Raw genomic sequence first — 19,927 nt, forward strand, 5'->3', positions numbered from 1 at the left:
GGTTTGGTTAATCTCATCAAAACAATTTAAAAGAACCAAACAGACGGTCATGTCATGCATCATGAAGAAATTGAATTGTTCAGGAATGTTTCCCGTATATGATTTTTTTATCGCAAAGAAAAAAACAAGTCTTCAACGCCAAATCGTGATTAGTTAACATGGATTCGCCTCTTAAATTCCATCTCCTTGAGTTCATTAACATCTAACAAACAATCCTTTCGTTTTGCTCGATCGATCTCAAGAGTTAATTAGAAAGGTTTCACATCCCGCAACCATGTTCATAGGAAATTACATTATCGTCATTGCCTCTGGCGTTATAATTAACACGAAACGTCCATTTCATCGATTATCGTCATATCGATCTACAGCCAGATATACAATTCACTTAGTTTAAGATGAAATCTGCCCTTCGTGTTTAGCGTCTGTGACTGAAATCCTTAAATACTTTTTCTTCTTAGAATCCGTGTATTTTGTAAACAGTGACCTGTAATTCCTGCACAGACATAGCCTCGATCAAACCAAAAATCTTAGTAATGTTCTCGCTAAACAAGAATCTTCCAAGCCAGGCAAGTACATAAACTCAGGACTCTGTGATATTGTGATCGACCTGAATGTTTCTGTGGTTGTATACAAATTGACAATTAGTATTTATACACGATAACAATGATTCACTGCTCTTTTGCCAGCATGGATTCGCACCATCTTTCAAACGCATGATAGTTATTAAGGCTCCCAGCTCTTTAAAGCACGAAAAGGAAAGAAAATAATGATCGAACGCCAAACTAAGTGTGATAGAACACCTGATCGAATGAACAGAAGCTTTAAGGATGTGTTACTTTTCACTTTAGGTGAGTCAGGACGAGCAATCGTGACACTAAAATGGCTTCTCCCTTGGCATTATCCAGGATGAGAATGGCTTCCACGAAAATAACTATTAAAAGTGCTTTCATTAACTTACCTCCTCTCAGGATTTCGATACTCAGAATCCAACAATGGTGAGTTAAATTGATGCAGCAATATTCAGCCAAAAGCTCAGGTCGACAGTTAAGGCTGATTACTTATGCAAACTTAAAATGCCGAAACATGCCAACCCACTTAAAACCAGCCACATTCCATCGCGCTCTCCACGCCCCAGTGAACAAATACTTTTCATACTTGAGGCTAATGTTTACGCGCATTTGATCAGAACTCGCTTGACTGCGGTCAAAACGAAAGGCGTCACATTACATGTCTGGTAAATAAAAACATAACAGAAAAGCGAGCAACGAGCAAAGACGATTTGTAGTCCAAGCTATGTCACGTCGTCGAGTATAACTGTATGTAAACTTCGTGTTTACAAAGGTCAATTAATATACTTTTCTATTTGCACTGAAAGAAAGAAAACGCAGCTGGCGCACTTTGATATCATGGCGTGACGGAGACAATTTATCACATGGTGAATATTCTCCCTTAATAACTTAAGATAATTTTTATTACAAAACGGTTCGAGTCTATACAAATTCCATAAAATGTAGCGTTTCAAATTCTGACAACTTATTATGCGGGATGAAGGTTTTTCCTGGAAAGACAGCATTAACTTCTCGGAAATTTGGATGACCTTCCGGCTCTCACATTCAAAGGATCTGTGCTCTAAAATTCGTCATCTTTACAAACTGTTTATATCAAGTTCATTCTTCTCATTCCCTTGCAACTTCGACCGTGCACTTGGAAGTGTATGGTATGTATGGAAATTTTCAAATATGGGGGTTACTCCCAGTATTCTGGTGTACACAAGAAAGTTTATAGTGACGAGCCCACGAAAAACCAGAAGCGTTGCCGCCGGTGGTGAAACCATTCCCCTCTAAGTTACTCCGAAAATCTTATCGATACTAGTCATATTTTTTAAGTCTATGTTGAAATGTCACCTTTGTCGGAAGCAATGCTCTTAGTCATCATGTCCTCATTTTACACAGGTGCTGAAAACTAATAGCCTTGATAGATGCAAATGTGGCTCCGCAGATAAGTTAAAAAAAAAACGCGGGGCAGGCTCTGGACAAACAAGAGCACTTCTTAGCCCAGCTTTGTTGTTTTTTTTTTTAAATAAGCCTAAGTTCAGATGTATCCTTAAATAGAAAACAAACATAAGTTTTGGAATAGCTTTGCACTTCTGAACAAACTGCTCATAATCTCAACGAGTTTGAAAGAACCTTTCAACGGAAATTCTGTGAAGATTTTCGAGCTGCCATGCATCTAGCCATTAAAAGACAATCACAGAACCAAACATGAACCTGATACCTAATGAAATCTCCCACGCCTATTTCCCCGAACTAATTCCTTCTTTATTCGTAGCAAAAAAAAAAGTCCACTGGCATTCGGTTGTCCGGATAAAAGTTACGACCAATGGGCTTTGTTTCGCGTTAGGCCATAACACAAAACCACACATCGATTCTTTATTTACGTTTCTTTAACTGGAATAGACATACACTTCATCACGGATACATACATCCTCCAAGAGCCATTCAGTCTCGACTTCAGTACGTGTTTTCTAAAGAGGTTAACCTTAAATGTTTTTCGAATCTCGCATGTTTTGTGACGTTTCGAGACAACGGCAGATATGTTCTAAATCACATCTTTCATACAATTGTTCTCCCTTAATAAAAAAGCTGCTTCCCTTCATAACGCTATGAAACAGCATGAATATATTATGTCGACCAATCCGCACTACACAAACGCATCATGTGATACAAACCTTGAGTCTTGCTTCCAGTTCCTGTAGGTCTACACTAAGCGCTTCAGCCTCTGTCAGGTTTTCCCCAATCACGTGTTTTTTCTCTTCTGTTTCGCTAGTTCTATCTTTAACCCAATGAAGAAGCTTTAAAGTAACAAAGAAGAGAGATTTCATTACCTTCAAAAACTGATAAACAATAGGCGAGAAGTTAACCCCATAGGCTATACTTTGGTCGCAAACGACTAACCACACAGATGTTCTTTTCAAAGTGCTACTGCGTCACCAAGTTGTTAAAAGTGCATCACCAAGATTACAAGGAGTAGAGTAATTAGAACTGCAGATCAAACCTTCTGTTTAAGACTATTATATTCACACATGGTTCACCTCTCGCATCTGTTGCTCATAGTCTCCGAGTTTCAACCAATGCCGTAGGCGCTCGTCCCTGTCTAGCCAAACTCTTTCCCAGGCCATTTTTCTCTCCTCTAAGTCGGCCAGAGATTCCTCGATGAGATGAGGAGGCCGATTTGGTGCACCGTTCTCCCCAAACAGGGGAGGTAACTGCATTCTGTCAACCAAGGCTTGCCCCATGGCAACCGTATCAGCGTATTCTTTGTCGATAGCCTGTCTTGTGCCAGAGTGTCGGCGAATTTCTTCCTCGATTAATTCAGCTGTGAGGTCTTCTAGGAGGTCCTCTCGCATGTATCTCTCTCTGTGCTCCTCAATTTCTTGGACAAGCTACGTGAGGTAAAAAATTGTTTCTGAAGTTTGTCAAAGTAGAGGCCAAAGGGTATTCTGTGTATGATTATAAAGTAGATATAACCTCGGCCTCTCACTGTAAAGTTGGCTAACGTGTCGGTAACTCCTTACAATTCTTATCAGCCAGTACCTTACGTCGAGAGAAACGGGTACAACAGCTAGGTCTTAAAGCTTCAACAGAAGTCGAATGTATTTGCTATTCAGCAATTAAACCCGGCATTAAACTTGCACTACTTCCTTAAAGACTATGGTCAGTTGCTGCTATTTTACCTTCTCCGCGCTCCGATGAAACATGAGCGCCACAGACAGTCTTGCTCCTCGCTCAGCCATGGCCGATGAAAATTCACTCCAAGCGCTGTTTAACCTTTCCTCCATTTGGTAGTTTGGAGTCAATTCATAGCGACAAGTGCGGCGAAGAACTAATGAGGCCTGGAGAAATTGTCGACCATAATCATAAGTACTCTGCAAAAGATCAAAATCATCCACTTAATATTCTCGTTCGGATGAAATTGTTGTTCAGAATCTTTAAGATGTTCCCTTCACATCTTGATAGTGACTGCTCACCGCAACTATCATTCACGAAGACGTGACTTACTGACTTACGTGACTTACTGTGTCATCGTCTGACAAAATCCATGTTTCATAAACACGTCAATCCCAAATAAGTTTTAATAATGCTTTAAGCTTCCACCCGCAGAACCTATTTGAGATGTACGTTCATATCTGTCTCGTTCAAGGACTACAACGATACTCATCTCAAGCGGCATCTTACTTTAGCTGTAGTCTCAAGTTTCTCGTGTTCCTGTTGCAAAGCCTCGATATCCTCTGAGTTTCTTCCCACATCTCCCAAGTTATGTTCTGTAGCATCACGCAGTTGACTTATCCACACAGTCGCCTGATTAATTCAAATTCAGACATAAGTTGTTCTTCATGCTTATCAGATAACGAACCCCACCCCCGAAGGAAAACGTAGTCCTATTATCCCTGATTATGAAAAATGTAAGAAATCTCCTCAGCAAAAAAGCATTTATTCCTTTTTCTCAATGTCTTTGAAACCTTCCGTTACTTCTCGCTTTGACAGGAAAAATCTGAACTTCGGAAGTGGATAAAGAACAGATTATCTTTGCTAGTAAGAAACGTTTCTTTTCCATTTCAAATATCCGTATGCCGTGTGATTTGATGAACAATACTTTCACTCTGACTTTCATAAATTTTTACTCTTCATCAGAACAGCGCTTTCAAAGACGCGCTTTCTTTATTTGTGATAGTGGATAGTAAGGCCCATAGGGACGATAAAAATCAATTCGTACATTTTCTAAGCTATTTCTGTATCATTCGTCGACTTTTGCTTTACCTGCTCAGCGTCTCGTTCGCTCTGTTTGAGCTGCAACAGTTGCTGCAGTTTGATTCTGCGCACATCACACAACTCATCCGTGCGTAGTTTCCGCTCTCTTAGTTCGTCTAAAGTAAGCCGCACATGCGCAATACCCTTCCCATAATCCTGAGTGACGTCATCACCCCGCATATTGGACATTGGACTTGTCATCAGTTCCTGCACGGCCAATGCATCTCGCAAGGTGTCTTCAGACGAAATGGCAACCGCTGAGTGTAAAAGAAAATATTACACCATGTGATACAACGGAATACAAGGCCAAAGGAAGGAACCCCGTTAGGGAAATATTTATAATGACATAAACACTTCACTCACCCTCAGCCTTCTCTTCCAATGTTCTGAGCATGCTCTCTGCAGTCTCATAGTCGTACATGAGAACAGAATCAGAACACAGTAGTTCAAATAAGTCATCCAAATTAACTGAGCACTGAAATAAAGAACAGAAAATGACCTCAGCTGGGCTTCTAAAGAAGCGTAAGATTAAATTGGACCAGTTTCTCACTCAGTTCCCCTGTTGGTTTTTTTTTCCCTGAACCTGGCCAATCAAAATTAAGTCAGACTAGGAGGTGGAGCGTTCTAAACAGACATGTGCCAATCAACTGGACAGATGACAAATTAATAATTTCTTGGTTGCAAATTCAGAAAGTTTATTATTCCATTTTGCGATGGTGACTAACAAGCAGGTTTCAAAAATTAAAGAGGGGGTTAAGCTTATAAATGAACTGTGGTGTTTGGTTGGGAGATTATAGCAAGGTAATTTGGTTTTATCAACTGAGTTGATAACGTAAATTAGCCACTATTAAGAGTTTCAAAGCTGACTTTTTGAGCGAAGAAGAAAGGTCACTGACTAGCAAGTAAAAAGTTCATCACATCATATAAAGGAATTGCAGCTCCAGACTCCAATGATTGGTGATTTGAAAATCATCTGCCATTAAAACAAATATGAGCTTTTAACTCTCCCTTTACCTCCCCTGCACTCTTGTGAAATTTAAGCGATGTCAGTATGATGTCTCTTCTCCTGTTCATCCGCAGGGCAAAGTTTCGACAACCTCTGTCCAGGAATTCCTTGCGACTTTTAATATCTCTGGAGGCATAGTGATTTTCCTGGAGCATTTTCTTGGCAAGTTCACGCACCTGAGCAAAGTGGTTTATCACTTCCTATGAGAGAGAATATTCCACAGAGTTGATGATTATTTATGATTACTAAAGTTGGCTCCTGCAGACACCTCGCTATTACAGACACCCCGCATTGCGGACAAAAGTCAGACCCCCGGCAAAACGCATAAATTAACGACTGAAACAAACTGCCGTTATTACGGTAATGCGGACACTTTCATGCCCCCCCCCCCACCCCAGCACGACATTCACTTGTGTTTTCTCTCGTTATAGTGGACATTTAAGTACTTTGTCCAAAATCCTGACTCGCGTAATATAGAGCGACATTACGGTAAAGGAAAATAAAGAAACCATTTTTCAATTGGGCACGAACATGAGAATTTCCTGCTTGCGGCCGGATCTTTTCCTGGTTCATGATGCCACGTTCGGAACTTAACGTTTACGTAGTTACATATTATTTCATATATTTAAAGATAATTTTTTTTTCTTTCGTACCCGTTAGTACGGACTCTCGCTTCCCCCCCCCTCCCGAGGGTGTCCGCAATAACGAAGCCGACTGTATATGATATGGGCTTCGACTTAATGACGCGTCCTCTGATTGGTTGAGAGCTCAGACTACCCACCGGCCGATAAAGAATAACTGAGGTCATTCAAGAACCGCGCCCTTTTTTTTCCTTTATCCGAAAATACGTGCAGATAAAAACGATCAAGGCTGACTGACACTACAAGGGTATGAGTTCCATTAAAGTTTTAGATTAAGTTTCCAGAGAACAGAGAAGTTTTAAACTAATTATGTGATTGTACCAAAAAAAGCGGAGCGGAGGAATCAATAAAGATTAAGAAGACAAACAAGCTCTTATCTGCGAAGAAAAAGATCGCGAGGATTTGTCGAGAAAAACCGTCCGTGACATGGTAAGAAAGTAATTTTTAGCCCGTAAATATGGGAAGGTGAGAGTTTTTTGCTCTCTGCTGGTAACCTTGAGCATCAAAAACTGAAGGATAATAACTTCCAGTGAATGACTTAGTCATTGCGGGAAATTCTCAAATCTTAGCCTTGCCGTATTGACCTCGATATCGCTCGATCAACACGTCAAGACCGAGGTTTGAGATTTCCACTAACGACCCACTCCCTCAAGCAAGTAAGACAGGCGCCTTTCCAGCATCCACAGTTCTTATGAGAGAGGGTCAGCCACCCAAATAAATACATCAATGATTAATACTTATTAAGAAAATAAAAACATCTATTATATAATTAGTCAGCCTCTTCTTATCCATGCTAATTACCAACTCATTAAATTTAGAGATGGAAGGAAAAAGTAGGGGAAATATAATGTGATACTAATGGAAATATCTATTTTATTGCTAGGTTGAAGTGGGTTTGATTTGATAAAAGATAAATTGATGAAAGTTACATTAAAATTATCTCTCTTACCCTAGCAGACAACTCAAATTCCTCATGCTCTTTCCTAAGGATCTCGCAAGAGATAACAGAGTCTCCAATATCATTGGAATTGGCTAAATATGACTCTCCCGGCCCGAGGACCCAGTTTGTCACCTGAATGAACATATCAAAGCAAAAATCAGTTTGACAAAGAATTACAATCAAAGAATACCTATGGCCAACTTGTGGATAAAGTAATCTAGAAATGGAACACATCTGCAAACTTGCAATTAGCAGTCTTGCAGCAAAACTTGCTACTTGTACTCCAAAAGAGTCTCGAACTTTTTTCTGTATCACTTTCTGACTTTGCTTACAGAAAGTCACAAGATATCCAGAATGATGGTGACCATCTAACTCTGCAGAATAATAAATGCATACCTCAGGCGGTCTACAAAATAATATCCTGTGTTTATTGAATGCGTTTGCAAAAACAGATCAAATTTAGATGCTGCAATCCAAATCTTTCTTGCCTGCACAAGCCAAAAGACCTTAATTTCCATTCCTACGTCATGTTTTGCCTCACAGTCTCTCATAGTTGCATTGTAACCTATTAATCTCTTTGCCTTGGAAACTATATACCTCAGAATGCATTTTATGTGCCTGCAAGATTTTTTCACCGATTGAAATGAAAGATATGTGGCAGTGATTTCCACAAGTACTCAGAAAAGCAGATAATTATTTTTGTCTGCTATAAAAGTGAAGCCCATATGTAAGATAATTCCATTGTGATGTCATACACTCAGGCAAGTTCAGGACAAGAAATTAGCACAGTGTCAGTCAACAGTGTCTACACCTTAGTGAATGAGAGAGTGACTCGTTTGCATTTTGGAGTCCGCATAAAAATGGTTTCTATGCTTTGCATATCCGCAAGGTAAAAAAAAGCCCCAAGTTTACTAAGAGAGAAAACAGCACAAAATTAAATTTTTAGTGTATACATCATTCATACAAATACAACAGAAATTTAAAGTATTTTGATGCAGGGAGCAAGTGAAAATTGGTTCTAACAAGCAGAAGACAGAGATACATAACAAATAAGTTTTGTACACTAATCAATGGCCAGTGAAATGCCAATATATGTGATCAGTTAAAATAGACCTGTCTAAGCTGAGAACCTTCAGTTTCCAAAATAGAGGTATTCCTTTGTTTGATGCCCAACACATTAGCCCTAGTTGAGCTTCCTGAGGTATAGGTCATGGCCTTTCTTTCACTTAAATAATGCCAAAACTGCCATCAGTGTACCTTTTGATATCCTGCATCAAACTCCAGTAGATCCATACACTGTATCAACTCTTTCCATCTCTTTTCCCACATGTCCATCAACTGGCTGCATCTCAGCTTTAGTTGAGTCACATTACCTTCCACCTGTTGACGCTCTTGGCTTGGTAAAGAAGCAGGACTACCAGTGAAATTTTGGCTTGGTGGTATGGGAGGTTCATTAGCTTTAATTGAGCTGATAAGATGTTCTCCTCTTTGGATCAGTGGATAAGCAACATTATCTAACAATGCCCTTTTGGTTTCATGTTGACGAATCAGGCCATCTGTTTCTGCTATGTCGTTACCTAGCTGATGGGTGTCTAGGTCTTGTTCCAATTCATCAAATTTTTCATTCAAAGAGACTGACTCATCTGAAATTTGCTCAATTTCCTGAAATTAAACAACATCCAATTCTAAAAACAGGTTTGAGAGGTGTTTGGCTACAAATTTCTTATCAATCTGTCTGTTGTAATAAAAACATAATACTTGTTATTTAATGTTACATAATTTGTTATCAGACTTACCAATCTAGTATCAATCCATCTGTTATGGTTATATGATAAAGTACCACCCAGCTCTTGAGTAATTTGACTTCCCTCAGCAAACTGATGAAGTTTACTTGATGATGACAACAATGTCGTCTGTAAAACAAAGTTGATAGAGTGAGCCATGTACACTGTCCTCCAGTAGCATGCGAGACTGTTTTGAGTGAGGCCTTAAAATTTTTTACAACAAAGTAGGTTGTATTCCTTGACAGTAATCTGAAACAGCTAAGCTTGAAATACAAATTTAAACTTGACTGGATAAGGTAACACAAACTCCCACTGAACATACTATCGCAGTTGACAGAATTGCAAAATACAGGAAATCCAAGGGAAGGTTTCCTTGATACATAAAAAAAGGTTCAGGCCAATTACCTCAAATGCAACACTAGATTGTTCCTTTCTAAGACCAGTTCCTGAGCGCCGTTTTTCCCAGAAAGCATCTGGCTTAATAATATAGACTTCATGTACCTTGTCTGGAACTGTTTCCTAGAAAACAATTAGGAAAGAACCTTCACTGACATGATAATTACTGTTTGAGACATGCTCAGTCTTGTTACATAGAGCATATTGTTAAGATGAACAGGAAAACTTTTAAAATAAGTTTAGTTCAAGTTCTGATTTCTCCATTCCTCTTGATATTTACTCTCATTTATCCCCTGTTGCCACCAGTGAAAAAGGAAGTAAACTACCAATCACACTTTTAATTTTCAATTTTTGTTTCAAAATTTAAAAATAAAAAAACAATAATTTACTATATCCCAAAACTAGAAGATCAATTCCCTGCTCATCCTGTTGCAGCTTCACATACATGTAAAGCAGCAAAGTACAGGAAACTGAGCTAATACATGATAACTACTGACCTGAAGAGTTCTAATCACACTTTACACTGAGCTAATAAAATGATCATTATTAATGTGAAGGGTTCTACACACACTGTAAAGTACACTGAGTTAATAAATGATCATTACTAAGCCGAAGAGTTCTAAGCACATTTTACACTGAGCTAACTAATGATCATTACTAACCTGAAGAGTTCTTAGAAGAGGTTTGGCAGATTTCCAAGATGAGCCCCTAAGGTCAATTATAACCATGTACATATGTCCTTGTTTTCCATTCCTTAAAAGGAAAATTTGTTATTAGCCAGGATTTATTGTGTCACTGGTTTTAAAATAATTCTCTCCAATTCTCAAATGCATGAGCAACCAGGCTAAATTCTTGTTTCAAAAGTTGGTATCCTTAGGCCACCACACCAGCCAGTGGGAACACTTCTCAGGATAATAGTAATTACCAGCAGCAAAAAATTCAAATAAAACAAATTGCAACTGGTGTTGTTGTCTACTATCATAACCTTATCAAATAATTGAACATCTGAAACCCCCCAAAAACATTGTGAAATCTGGTTAGTTTGTCATTAATCAATTATAATATATATTGATGAAACTTGCAGTTCTAAGTGAATAATTGTATTGTGTACATAATAAATAGCGATGCTATCTGCAGGGATCATTTCATTGATATAAAAGTCAAGAATTCTTCAAAATCTATAATTAAATTCCAGCAAACAAAATAAAACTACTTTTCCAAAGAGAATTTTAAATTTTCCTTAAAAATTACCAAGTTTGATAAGAAATAAAAATCACTTCAGAGATCTGTCATTTAAAAAGATTTATGACTCAAAGTTTAAATCCATTGAAACCAGTTTAATTACCGCAAAGAGTTTTTTCACATAATTAATTTTTTTTTTCCAAATTCCAACCATTGGAATCTAATTTCAATGTGCAAATTAGGTTTTCTTGTTTTCCAAGTATTGCTGAAAGTAACAGGGGTTCGTAACTGCTTGTCAGTTCACTTCTGTGGTTTTGTTTACGGAACTATCCACAAAAAGTGCATCTGTCACACATGTGCGCTACGAGACACCAAATTTAAAATAATAACTTTGTAAAAGAATCCATCAACAACATTGAAAGTTTAAATAATTCAACATACCTTGGTGATTGAGTTAAGTAGGAGAGAGTATCTCCAAGCTGATCTACGCTCAAATTTTCAGTTTTTCCGGCTGGTATAGTCAAAATATTTCGGCCTTCCCGATCGCGCCCCCCTGGTAAGATTTAAGCAACACATACAAATTAGCTCCGGCTAATCAATCGATATAAAATATAAACAGCTACTATGAAAGACAAAGTAACAAAAGACTGAATTTCCCAGGACAAACATACGGCAAGCATCGATAGTTCTAAGTTAGAGAACTGCGATGAGTTTTACAGAGTGGTAAAGGTAATGTCAAGGAATGCTTACAGATGCCTCCATCGAGTTCTCAAATCAAATATTTGTACTCCACAAAATTCGTATTCTAGAAGAAACTTAACATTCTTCCACTTAAGGATATATTAAAAAGTTGTTTTACCTGCGGTGAAAGCAAGTTTGGCACGTAACGTAGATTCTATTTCAGAAGTTCGGATCACGCGTTGAGCTACAAAAGGACATATGTCAAACCAAAGTTATTGCAGAAATGTTCACTTGAAGTTCATGTTATTGGACGTTAAATCGATTCCTTTAGATACTCACGTCTGTACGATCTTCGTAGGTCTGGAGACGAAGCGTATTCCGGACGATATGTCCTTGTAGCGAATGACAAATCCTCAAAACCTGACTGTCGAGCCAATTCCTCCATGGCTTTCTGAGAAGCCATTTTTCCTTTGTTTATACTCCAAACGTAGCGAGAAAGCAAAGATCAAATTGCCTCGAGGGTCAACCAAATGTCAGTTGAATGTTTTTCATAACTTTTCACGATTGGTAGACACAGTCAAAGTGCGTAAACTGTCGCTTATTCCAACACTGCGTGACCACAACAGTCACCTCCTAACCTGTGTCTAATTTGTCTCTGATTGTAAAGCCCGCTCTTGACGCGGGTCGAAATTTTCTTCAAGCTCGACTAGCCAGTAACAAAAGAGTTTCGGAATTTGAGATCAATGACTGTCTTGTCCAAGTCTTTGTCGTCTTCCCTATTGAAAGGAGCGACATCAAGAGCCTGAAAGCGCTATAATTAACTTTGTTAATAACAATAGTGAAGAGTTATTTAGGAGTTCAATTATTCTTCGCATTCCGAATAATTAACGTGGAATTTTTCTATTACCTCACTCTACCCCTGTCAACCTCAATTAAAATTCACATCTGCACCAAGCCGCCTCAAATGTGATTGCAGCTTTTCAAGCAATATTATTAATGAGCATCACGAGTTAATTGACAGCGAAATCACAGGCATATATCTCAAACAGGCTAAGCACAAAACCGCCATCTGGAAAGGATTTAGAGGTCCTTCACTGTAATCAGAAAAAATATCTGCGGGGCGGGGGTTCGTCAAAGTTTGGACGTAAACACCTCTTGGGATTACTAGTGAAAGGTGATTGGCTTATTCTAAATTTAAAAGTAAATATGAAGACATTTTTTCAAATCATGAAATATTTGCCCTGGTAATACAGCGCTCGTGTGATGTACTCGTTTCGATATGCAACTTTGATCCATTTGATCCAAATCATCTTCCATTTCCAAAGACTTTGGCTGTGTGATGTACAAAGTGTTATTACCTGTTAAATCTGACACCTCTCGGATGCATATCTCATATGTAAAGCTCTTCAGTTACGTGGTGGATTAGAAATAGTCACGCAATTTAGCTAAATCGGCATTGCGTGATAACACAATAATACCTGGATAAGAAAGCTCTTAAACGGGCTGTAGTATTTAGGCATAATCATTGCCCTTAAAGTTCCTACATCATAAAATTTGGACACTGTCGGGAGCCCATTAATGGCCTCCTGCTACTGTTTCATAACGAGACCAAATCATTCCAACCTCTAAAGGACTCGCAAACACTCATTCAGAGATATGGTACAAGGAAAGTGTGGTACAGGAAGTGGCAAAGTGAATTCAATCAAAGAGCAGGTCATAGAGCGTATTAGCATCGATCACACAAGTGAATAATACTTTTCGCGCGCGTTGATTGGCTAGTTCGGAAGTGAATAGCAGATACTATTCACCTTTACTCAGGTGAACAATTGTTTTAACAATCCAATGATTAAAATTAATTAAAGTTATTGGATGGCCACACACAGATAGTGGTTTCATTTGATAGACACCCTCAGGCATATCCTGTTACTGACTCTCACTCAGTGAAAGCGTGCGACAATCGGTACTTTTGGTTGTCAAGGAAACGGCTGCCTTTCACTTTTTCCCATTTGCCTTACAAACCAAGAGCCTCCAATAAACTACGGCAGGCAGAATAATGAACTCCTGACATGAGGTAAAAGAGTTCAACTTAGCACGCACCCCTTAAGGCAATCACTCGGCAAAAGGGGCGCAATTGTAATGCTTTCAGTGACATGTCCAAAGCCTCCATCTTATCCTTACTATCTTCATCATCATTATCTCTCCTTCTTGTCGGCGCAACTATCAAGTCCCTTCGACTAAACTGAACACATAAAACTCAGGTTACGAAACAGGTGGAGCTGTAGAAATTTGATTTAATTCCGTTGATAATATGATCGTAGGCCAACTTTGCAATCACGCTGACGCTAGCTTAAGAGGCGTGGCCGCGTGGGAGGGGTGGAAAGAATTATTTAACCAGCACCACAACATAGAAAAATCGCACAGAAGACCATCAATCAGGCAGTGTACTTTTCCTTGGAACTAACCGAATATATGAACCACGAAATCGCTCTTTTAGAAGGAGTAAGAGTGAATTTGAAGTTGACTTGCACACCCATCAAAAGAAGCCTCTCATTGTTTATTCAAGAAGTAAAGATATTTGTTTCAAGGCTTACATCAATTATACTGACTGATTTCAGTTCGTTTCACGCTTTAAAATTTCCTGGTTTAAGTAGGTAACATGTTATCGATAACTGATCACAAATTATATTGAGAGCATTCTATGTTTTCTGACATCCGAGGCTATAGAGATAACCTGACATTCTGTTTAAGAAGAGGACTAATACTGTAACCTTTGATAAAACGGATCTTAACTAACTTCTGCCCGCCAACACGGCAAGTGATCACATAACACTGCTATCGGAAGGCAAGTATAACGTTCACAAACCACAATGAAAAGCTACGCGATACCGGAAACAAGTACTCTCCGTATAAGACTGAACTAGGGTGTATGAGTTAAAAACCAAGACTGAGCAATCCAATCAGGACCATTGAAAATTTTCATTCTGAAGCTCATCCGAGGTTTTATAATTTTATTTCGAGAGATATACATTCAAGTGTGTGCATGCTCTGAGTAAGATTTTGGTGCAACGAAGTCTGGACAACATTAAAAATCTCATGCCTATCTGTACTTCAAAGTCGTCCATGCTGCTTACTGATATGGGTTATGGCAAGTTAGGATAGTAATATCAAACTAAAACTTAATCAAAACACATTGTATTCTACTGATCCGACAAACGTAATTCAAGGAAATATGGCGATTAGAAATCAACCTAAAACCTTTAACCCGTGCTCTTATACTGCATGCATGATAACATTTGTAACCAATCATAGTCGTAAGAATAACGCCCCTATGCTTACCTCAAGTTTTCAAAATGTCAAAGGTAACTTAGCATTATATCATTAACATTATAGAAGTTCTAACCTTGAAACACCACGGTACATCTGACACAGGCGGTTACACTGAGAACTTTTAGAAAATGTGGAAAGAGCAAAATATCTCAGATCAAAGATTTGCTCTGTACTGAAATAGTTTGGTATGCATTCTCTCTTATGTTAAAAATCACTACTGGCATTTATCCACTAACAAAACGTCTGCACTCTGACTTTGAATTATACTATTTCTGCCTTAGTGCTTTCATATTTCCAGCGTCCACATTAACTGCATCTTTTCTCCTAAATTTTATGTGTTTTTTACCTACACCCGAGGTCTTGCTAGCATGTCTCGAGTGTAACTCTGATTCATTCCGATTTTTAACACGTGATATAACTGTTCTTATCTGCCCCGGTTGCATGATGGGTGTCACTGGAGCCACTTGAGATTCTTCAGACGCGGCTGACTGCATTGGCATAATGCTACTGACCTGTGGAAACGGTGTTTGCGGCATCATACTGTTAAATTGGGTCGTTACACTGGGTTGAAAACTGAGCCCTGTGAGTGCAGCAGGGCTAGGCCTCTCCACAGGCGTGGTTGCCCCGTTCGCTTCGGGAAGTTCTGCAGGTATCATCATCGACTGTTCGGGTGGTAGGACCATATTTGGGGACATATCCAAGGCGTTCTGATTTAATGTAGTCATAGACGGATTGGAGGCAAAAGGGAGCGGCTGTGATGCCATGGATGTGAAATCGGGTCCGGGCCTCAATACTCGCTGCAGTCCAAGTGCATCGTGTTGGGGCTCTTTGAAGGGACTAGTGTCCACTCCCTCTGAGTCTTCTTGGATCTTAAAAGGGATTTTGTGAATATGTACTTTACCAGATACTTCATCGTTATTTTCATCAATCTTGTTCGTCTCCTCGACTAGAATCCCATTATCCTCCTTTGGCGTCTTACTAATATGTTTTTCCATCGAATCTCCCAACTTTCGTGCATCGATTCCATCTTGTTCATTATACATTTGTATTTCTTCATTCTCTTCATCTTCTTCATCCGCTACATACAAAATAAAACCATTTAAATAATTCTCTTAAAGACAAAGCTCAATCAAAGCTTTCTTAACTCATAATCTTGCAAACGAAGTTGAAAAACACAACGGTATAAGATAAGCCGCTATGTTGGACGAGTTATCAGGATTCGATGTTGTCCTCAATTTAAACAGTCTGTGCTGTTGTGGGTAATGGTAATGTTCGATAATGGATGAAACTCGCCCGTAACTACTTACCATAATGTTTTTTCAAGTAAGGTTCTAAATCAGGTACGTCCACACCGCTGTCGCTCCGTTCTAAATGGGTGGAGTCATCTCCTATGCTATCTGATAGATACTGCATGTCAGACCCACTTTCAGATCTAGAATGACTTGCCTCTCCTTGATTGTATGGCTTGGTATTTTCTTCATCCTTGAGCAACGACGCTGAGCGATGAGACGAGTCAGACACGTGTTCTGATTCAAATTCTGACCCGGCTTCTGACTCTGTTTCGGTATCGTCTTCGTGAGGTTTTTCTTCGTACTCATTGATCTCATTATTATGCCAACGTTCCTGATGTGGCTCTTTTTCTTCGTCTTCATCGTCGTATACAACCACACGAAGTTTCGGACTCTTCCGGCTGCGCACTTTAGGCGCATGTCCGTGGATTCGAAGCCAACGTAGCTTCCTTAATAGTCCAACTTTCATGTTGTCTTCATCATTGTTTACTGCTTCTACAGGAGAGTCGTGAAAGTTTCTTTGCCTGTATTCATTAGATTCGCGCTCATCTGGAACCATAAATTCTTTGATCTTTGGTCTTCGTGAGTGAATGAAATGCACAAATCGTCCCTTACCCTTGTGCTTGTGCATATTCTCTTCCTGTTCATTGTCTTCAGTCTTAAGATAATCTCTACCTTTATTACGCAGCTTTAACCTCAATGATTTTGGTTTATAGTGAAACGAAAGTGAAACTTGTTTCTTATTCCTGCGACGATTTTTATGTTTTCCTATATATTTTGCGTTATCCTTTCGAATCTTAGTTTGTTTCTTCTCATTTTTTTGTTCATCAGAAACTTTAAAATGAGCAGATACGTTCGTAGTAATGCTATATTCCGTTGCAGTCTTGAGTCGCTGTAACTGATTGGCAGTTTGATTGACAGGTCTCGCATTGATCTCCTTGATAGCAGACGTAGAGTCACCTGAAATTTTCGAAATACTCTTAGAGGGATTAAGCATAGTCTTTTGCATATCGGCTTTCAAATCATCTTCGATATTTTTGAGCTTCAGGGCCACTGCAATTACTCTCTCATCTATGTTGCTGCTGTTTATGATGCTTTTGCTGTTGTTGGTCATGTCGTTAGTGCCATAGTTGTTGTCATCGTTTGTGTTATTGATTCTGTTTATTGTTTTGTTTTGATCTCCTCCGTCGTCGCTACTCATCTTTTTACGTTCGTTCTTTATTTCACTTTTATCAGATTTTTCAAAGTTGGAATTGCTTTTCTCGTCTGGAGTTTCGTTGTTATCACTGCTAATATTTTTACCCATATTCCCATTAGAACCAATTGTTTTGTCATCTGTATTTATTCCGATATTTGAGGTGCTCATGGTGTCAGTTTCCTTAGAGTTGTTTGAAATGGACTGACTCATATTTTTTATAAGGCCACTTGACAAGTCTTTGAGTTCTTTTCTTAAATCTGCCAAAGCAGTAACTATTTTCGTCGCTGCTGCATCGCTTGGTACGTTAGTAGCGGAAGATGAAGTAAGACTGACTTTGTTGACCGGACGCGGATTAAGATTACGCGAAAAAGAAAGGAGTTGTTCTGTCTCTTCACCTTGACTGTCATTCCTTGCAGGTTTGTCTACACTGTCAGTTTCATCACTATAATCATCCTCTTCATTTAAACTTGGTGTGGTTGTTGTATTGTTATCATAATTCTTTCTGAACTGACTGAGAGCACGAGTCAAAGCGTTTGTGCTGATTTTAACACAATCTCTCTTAACCAGTGTCCTCTTTATAAGATTGTTGACCTGTCTTCGAACCTCCTCAAACGGAAGAAAATGAACGGCTCCACTTGAATCCTTGTGCTGGAAAACGTCTACCGACCCGTCGTGGCGCCTCGGGAAAAAACGCTCGAGTGCGTTTTGAATCCGCTTCAATAACGGAATGTCACCTGGTAGTAAGAGCGAATGTGGGTTGTGACGGTGTATCATAGGTAATGAGTGATGTATCACGCGCATCCCCAACCGATGATTTCTTTCCCCTCCGCAGTTTTTATAAAACTCTACTAAACTGTCCAAGACGGTCCTTCCTTTCGTCGAAAGAGTTACATTTTTTAGCTCAAGAAGAAGACCGTGGCCCCGACCAATTTTAAAATGCTGAAAGTTCATATTCAACTTGTGCACCGTGTGGGGATTGATTCGAATTTCGAATGTATGACTCCTGTCGCCAGGGAGACGGACTGGGGTCCAGTGCAGAGTACCCTGGCCCGGTAAGCCCTGGGTCAAGTCTTTTGTTGCGAGGTTCTTGTGCAGCTCTTTCATAACTTCCGCCGGAACAAAAAGCATTTTTATATTCTTGCGCTCGTTGTCTTGACCCGTCACTGCTGAAAGTAAAAGAAAAAGTATTGACAAGAGCGTCAAACTTGTCCTTGTCCCTCAAAAAGATCACATAACATTACATTCAGGGACAAATCTGTGGACGATTCAAAACGTCGAACAGGTCGCGAAAGTACTAAATTAAGTAGAATGGTAATGTCCATTCAAAAGCACAGAGCTATAAACATCTGAGCGAGTTTTTTTAAAGAAAGAGAGAAATTAATACTGAGTTAACATACACGCTAGGTGTTAGTTTTGATACGTACTGTCATCTCAGAATTAGTGTTAATTATGTCATCATCGTCTTTCAATACATATTGCTGTGATGCTCTGATGTGCTGGGTTATAAAGTATTAATTACAAAGGGAAGAACAAAAATGCAAAGCTTTACTTACCCATACAGAGGCAACATGCAAGAGATACCAGTAAAATTGAGGTCGCCATGTTATCATGAATGAGTTCCCTTGACTCACTGAAAAAATACAATTGAGTAAAATTTTTAAAATTCAACATTTTCAGCCAAAGTAAATTGATAAGCAAAGCTGAATTGTGTTCGTGTTTCTAGTTTTCTTGGCGCTTTTCCAGTAGTTCCTAGATTTTAATGTTTATAAAATATAGTGAAAAAAAAATCAATGAACTAACATCACGTAACATGACAGACAATATGAAAAACAGCGGCAAAAAATGATCCCCTTAAACTGTCTGTAGATCAATGAAATGTGCCTTTGTTCGAACCTTAGGATATCAGTGCTAACGATGGTTTGAGCTCTCTGAGTCTCTGGACTCAGGACAAATGGAAAGGCAAAAGAGATCAAGGGCGCTCACCTAGCTTTAAGGGGAAAGAACATGGCGATGAGAGTGTAACACTTACCTCCAGTACAGAAATATCAAACAAAGAGTTTTTGAAAAATCGTGCCATTTTACATGGGAAGGATTGTAAGTGCAGTGAAATTGTCACCTCTCGCTGTAATGTGAAATGAACAAGCAGATAAGGTAATTTTTCAGGTTTGGGAGGTGTGTCTTATGGTTTGACCTGTTGTTCTCTGACATTTCACAAGCTTGTCCCCGCCTTCTCAAAACGTTTTTGGTCAAAATTATAACTTCATTTAGGATAACAATAGACTATAAAAAGGTCCAGAAGTAACAAGGAGCATAAAGGAAATTAACATGATTTAAGTAGTACAATTACAACAAGCCACCTCAAATTCTTATTTTCGGTTTACAGAAAAATTTGGAAAAAACCAAAGCGTTATAGACGAGAATTTAGCAGTAGGTATTACTATGTATGTTGTAACAGGTGTGTCCGTAGTACATGATTTTTTTATGTGCCTAAATTCTCTTCCTTCAAGGAAAGAAAAATGATCCAAATATCAAAGAGAATTACACAGTATTTATTAAAAAAGAAAAACAGGTCACTTTATTTAAAAAAATTTGAATTTGTAATTGCCACTTATGATATCTTTTGATAATTTGTAGTGCCTCAAAAACATTGGTTACTTGGCCTGGGGATTACTAAC

At 38.9% G+C, this 19,927-nt stretch overlaps 2 protein-coding genes across 5 annotated transcripts in view; both read right to left on the reverse strand.

Annotated features, from left to right (window-relative positions):
* Positions 1–12,085, reverse strand: part of LOC131797441 (muscle M-line assembly protein unc-89) — a 94,858-nt gene extending 82,773 nt beyond the window's left edge. Inside the window, exons 1-15 of one of the 4 annotated variants that reach the window (XM_066160063.1) lie at positions 11,778–12,085; positions 11,617–11,682; positions 11,199–11,310; positions 10,238–10,328; positions 9,585–9,698; positions 9,192–9,308; positions 8,653–9,057; positions 7,405–7,527; positions 5,823–6,014; positions 5,172–5,283; positions 4,818–5,065; positions 4,236–4,358; positions 3,734–3,925; positions 3,092–3,442; positions 2,729–2,851 (exon numbers count right to left, since the gene is read on the reverse strand). In XM_066160063.1, the coding sequence (XP_066016160.1) occupies positions 2,729–2,851; positions 3,092–3,442; positions 3,734–3,925; positions 4,236–4,358; positions 4,818–5,065; positions 5,172–5,283; positions 5,823–6,014; positions 7,405–7,527; positions 8,653–9,057; positions 9,192–9,308; positions 9,585–9,698; positions 10,238–10,328; positions 11,199–11,310; positions 11,617–11,682; positions 11,778–11,901 (2,493 nt within the window). In that variant the 5' untranslated portion in view covers positions 11,902–12,085. Of the gene's footprint in view, positions 1–958; positions 1,101–2,728; positions 2,852–3,091; positions 3,443–3,733; positions 3,926–4,235; positions 4,359–4,817; positions 5,066–5,171; positions 5,284–5,822; positions 6,015–7,404; positions 7,528–8,652; positions 9,058–9,191; positions 9,309–9,584; positions 9,699–10,237; positions 10,329–11,198; positions 11,311–11,616; positions 11,683–11,777 lie in introns of those variants that run through there. The other 3 variants (XM_066160062.1, XM_066160064.1, XM_066160065.1) reach the window with 3 other exon arrangements.
* A 2,945-nt stretch (positions 12,086–15,030) lies between these two features.
* On the reverse strand, positions 15,031–18,878 carry LOC131797440 (dentin sialophosphoprotein-like). The gene is made up of 3 exons (XM_059115071.2): positions 18,806–18,878; positions 16,073–18,418; positions 15,031–15,843 (listed from the first exon to the last, which is right to left on the reverse strand). The coding sequence occupies exons 1-3, from the start codon at positions 18,852–18,854 to the stop codon at positions 15,032–15,034; spliced, it is 3,207 nt and encodes a 1,068-aa protein (XP_058971054.2). The 5' UTR covers positions 18,855–18,878; the 3' UTR covers position 15,031.
* Positions 18,879–19,927: the final 1,049 nt, after the last annotated feature.

Source organism: Pocillopora verrucosa, chromosome 13 (assembly GCF_036669915.1).
Source record: "Pocillopora verrucosa isolate sample1 chromosome 13, ASM3666991v2, whole genome shotgun sequence".
Classification (NCBI taxonomy): Eukaryota; Metazoa; Cnidaria; class Anthozoa; order Scleractinia; family Pocilloporidae; genus Pocillopora; species Pocillopora verrucosa.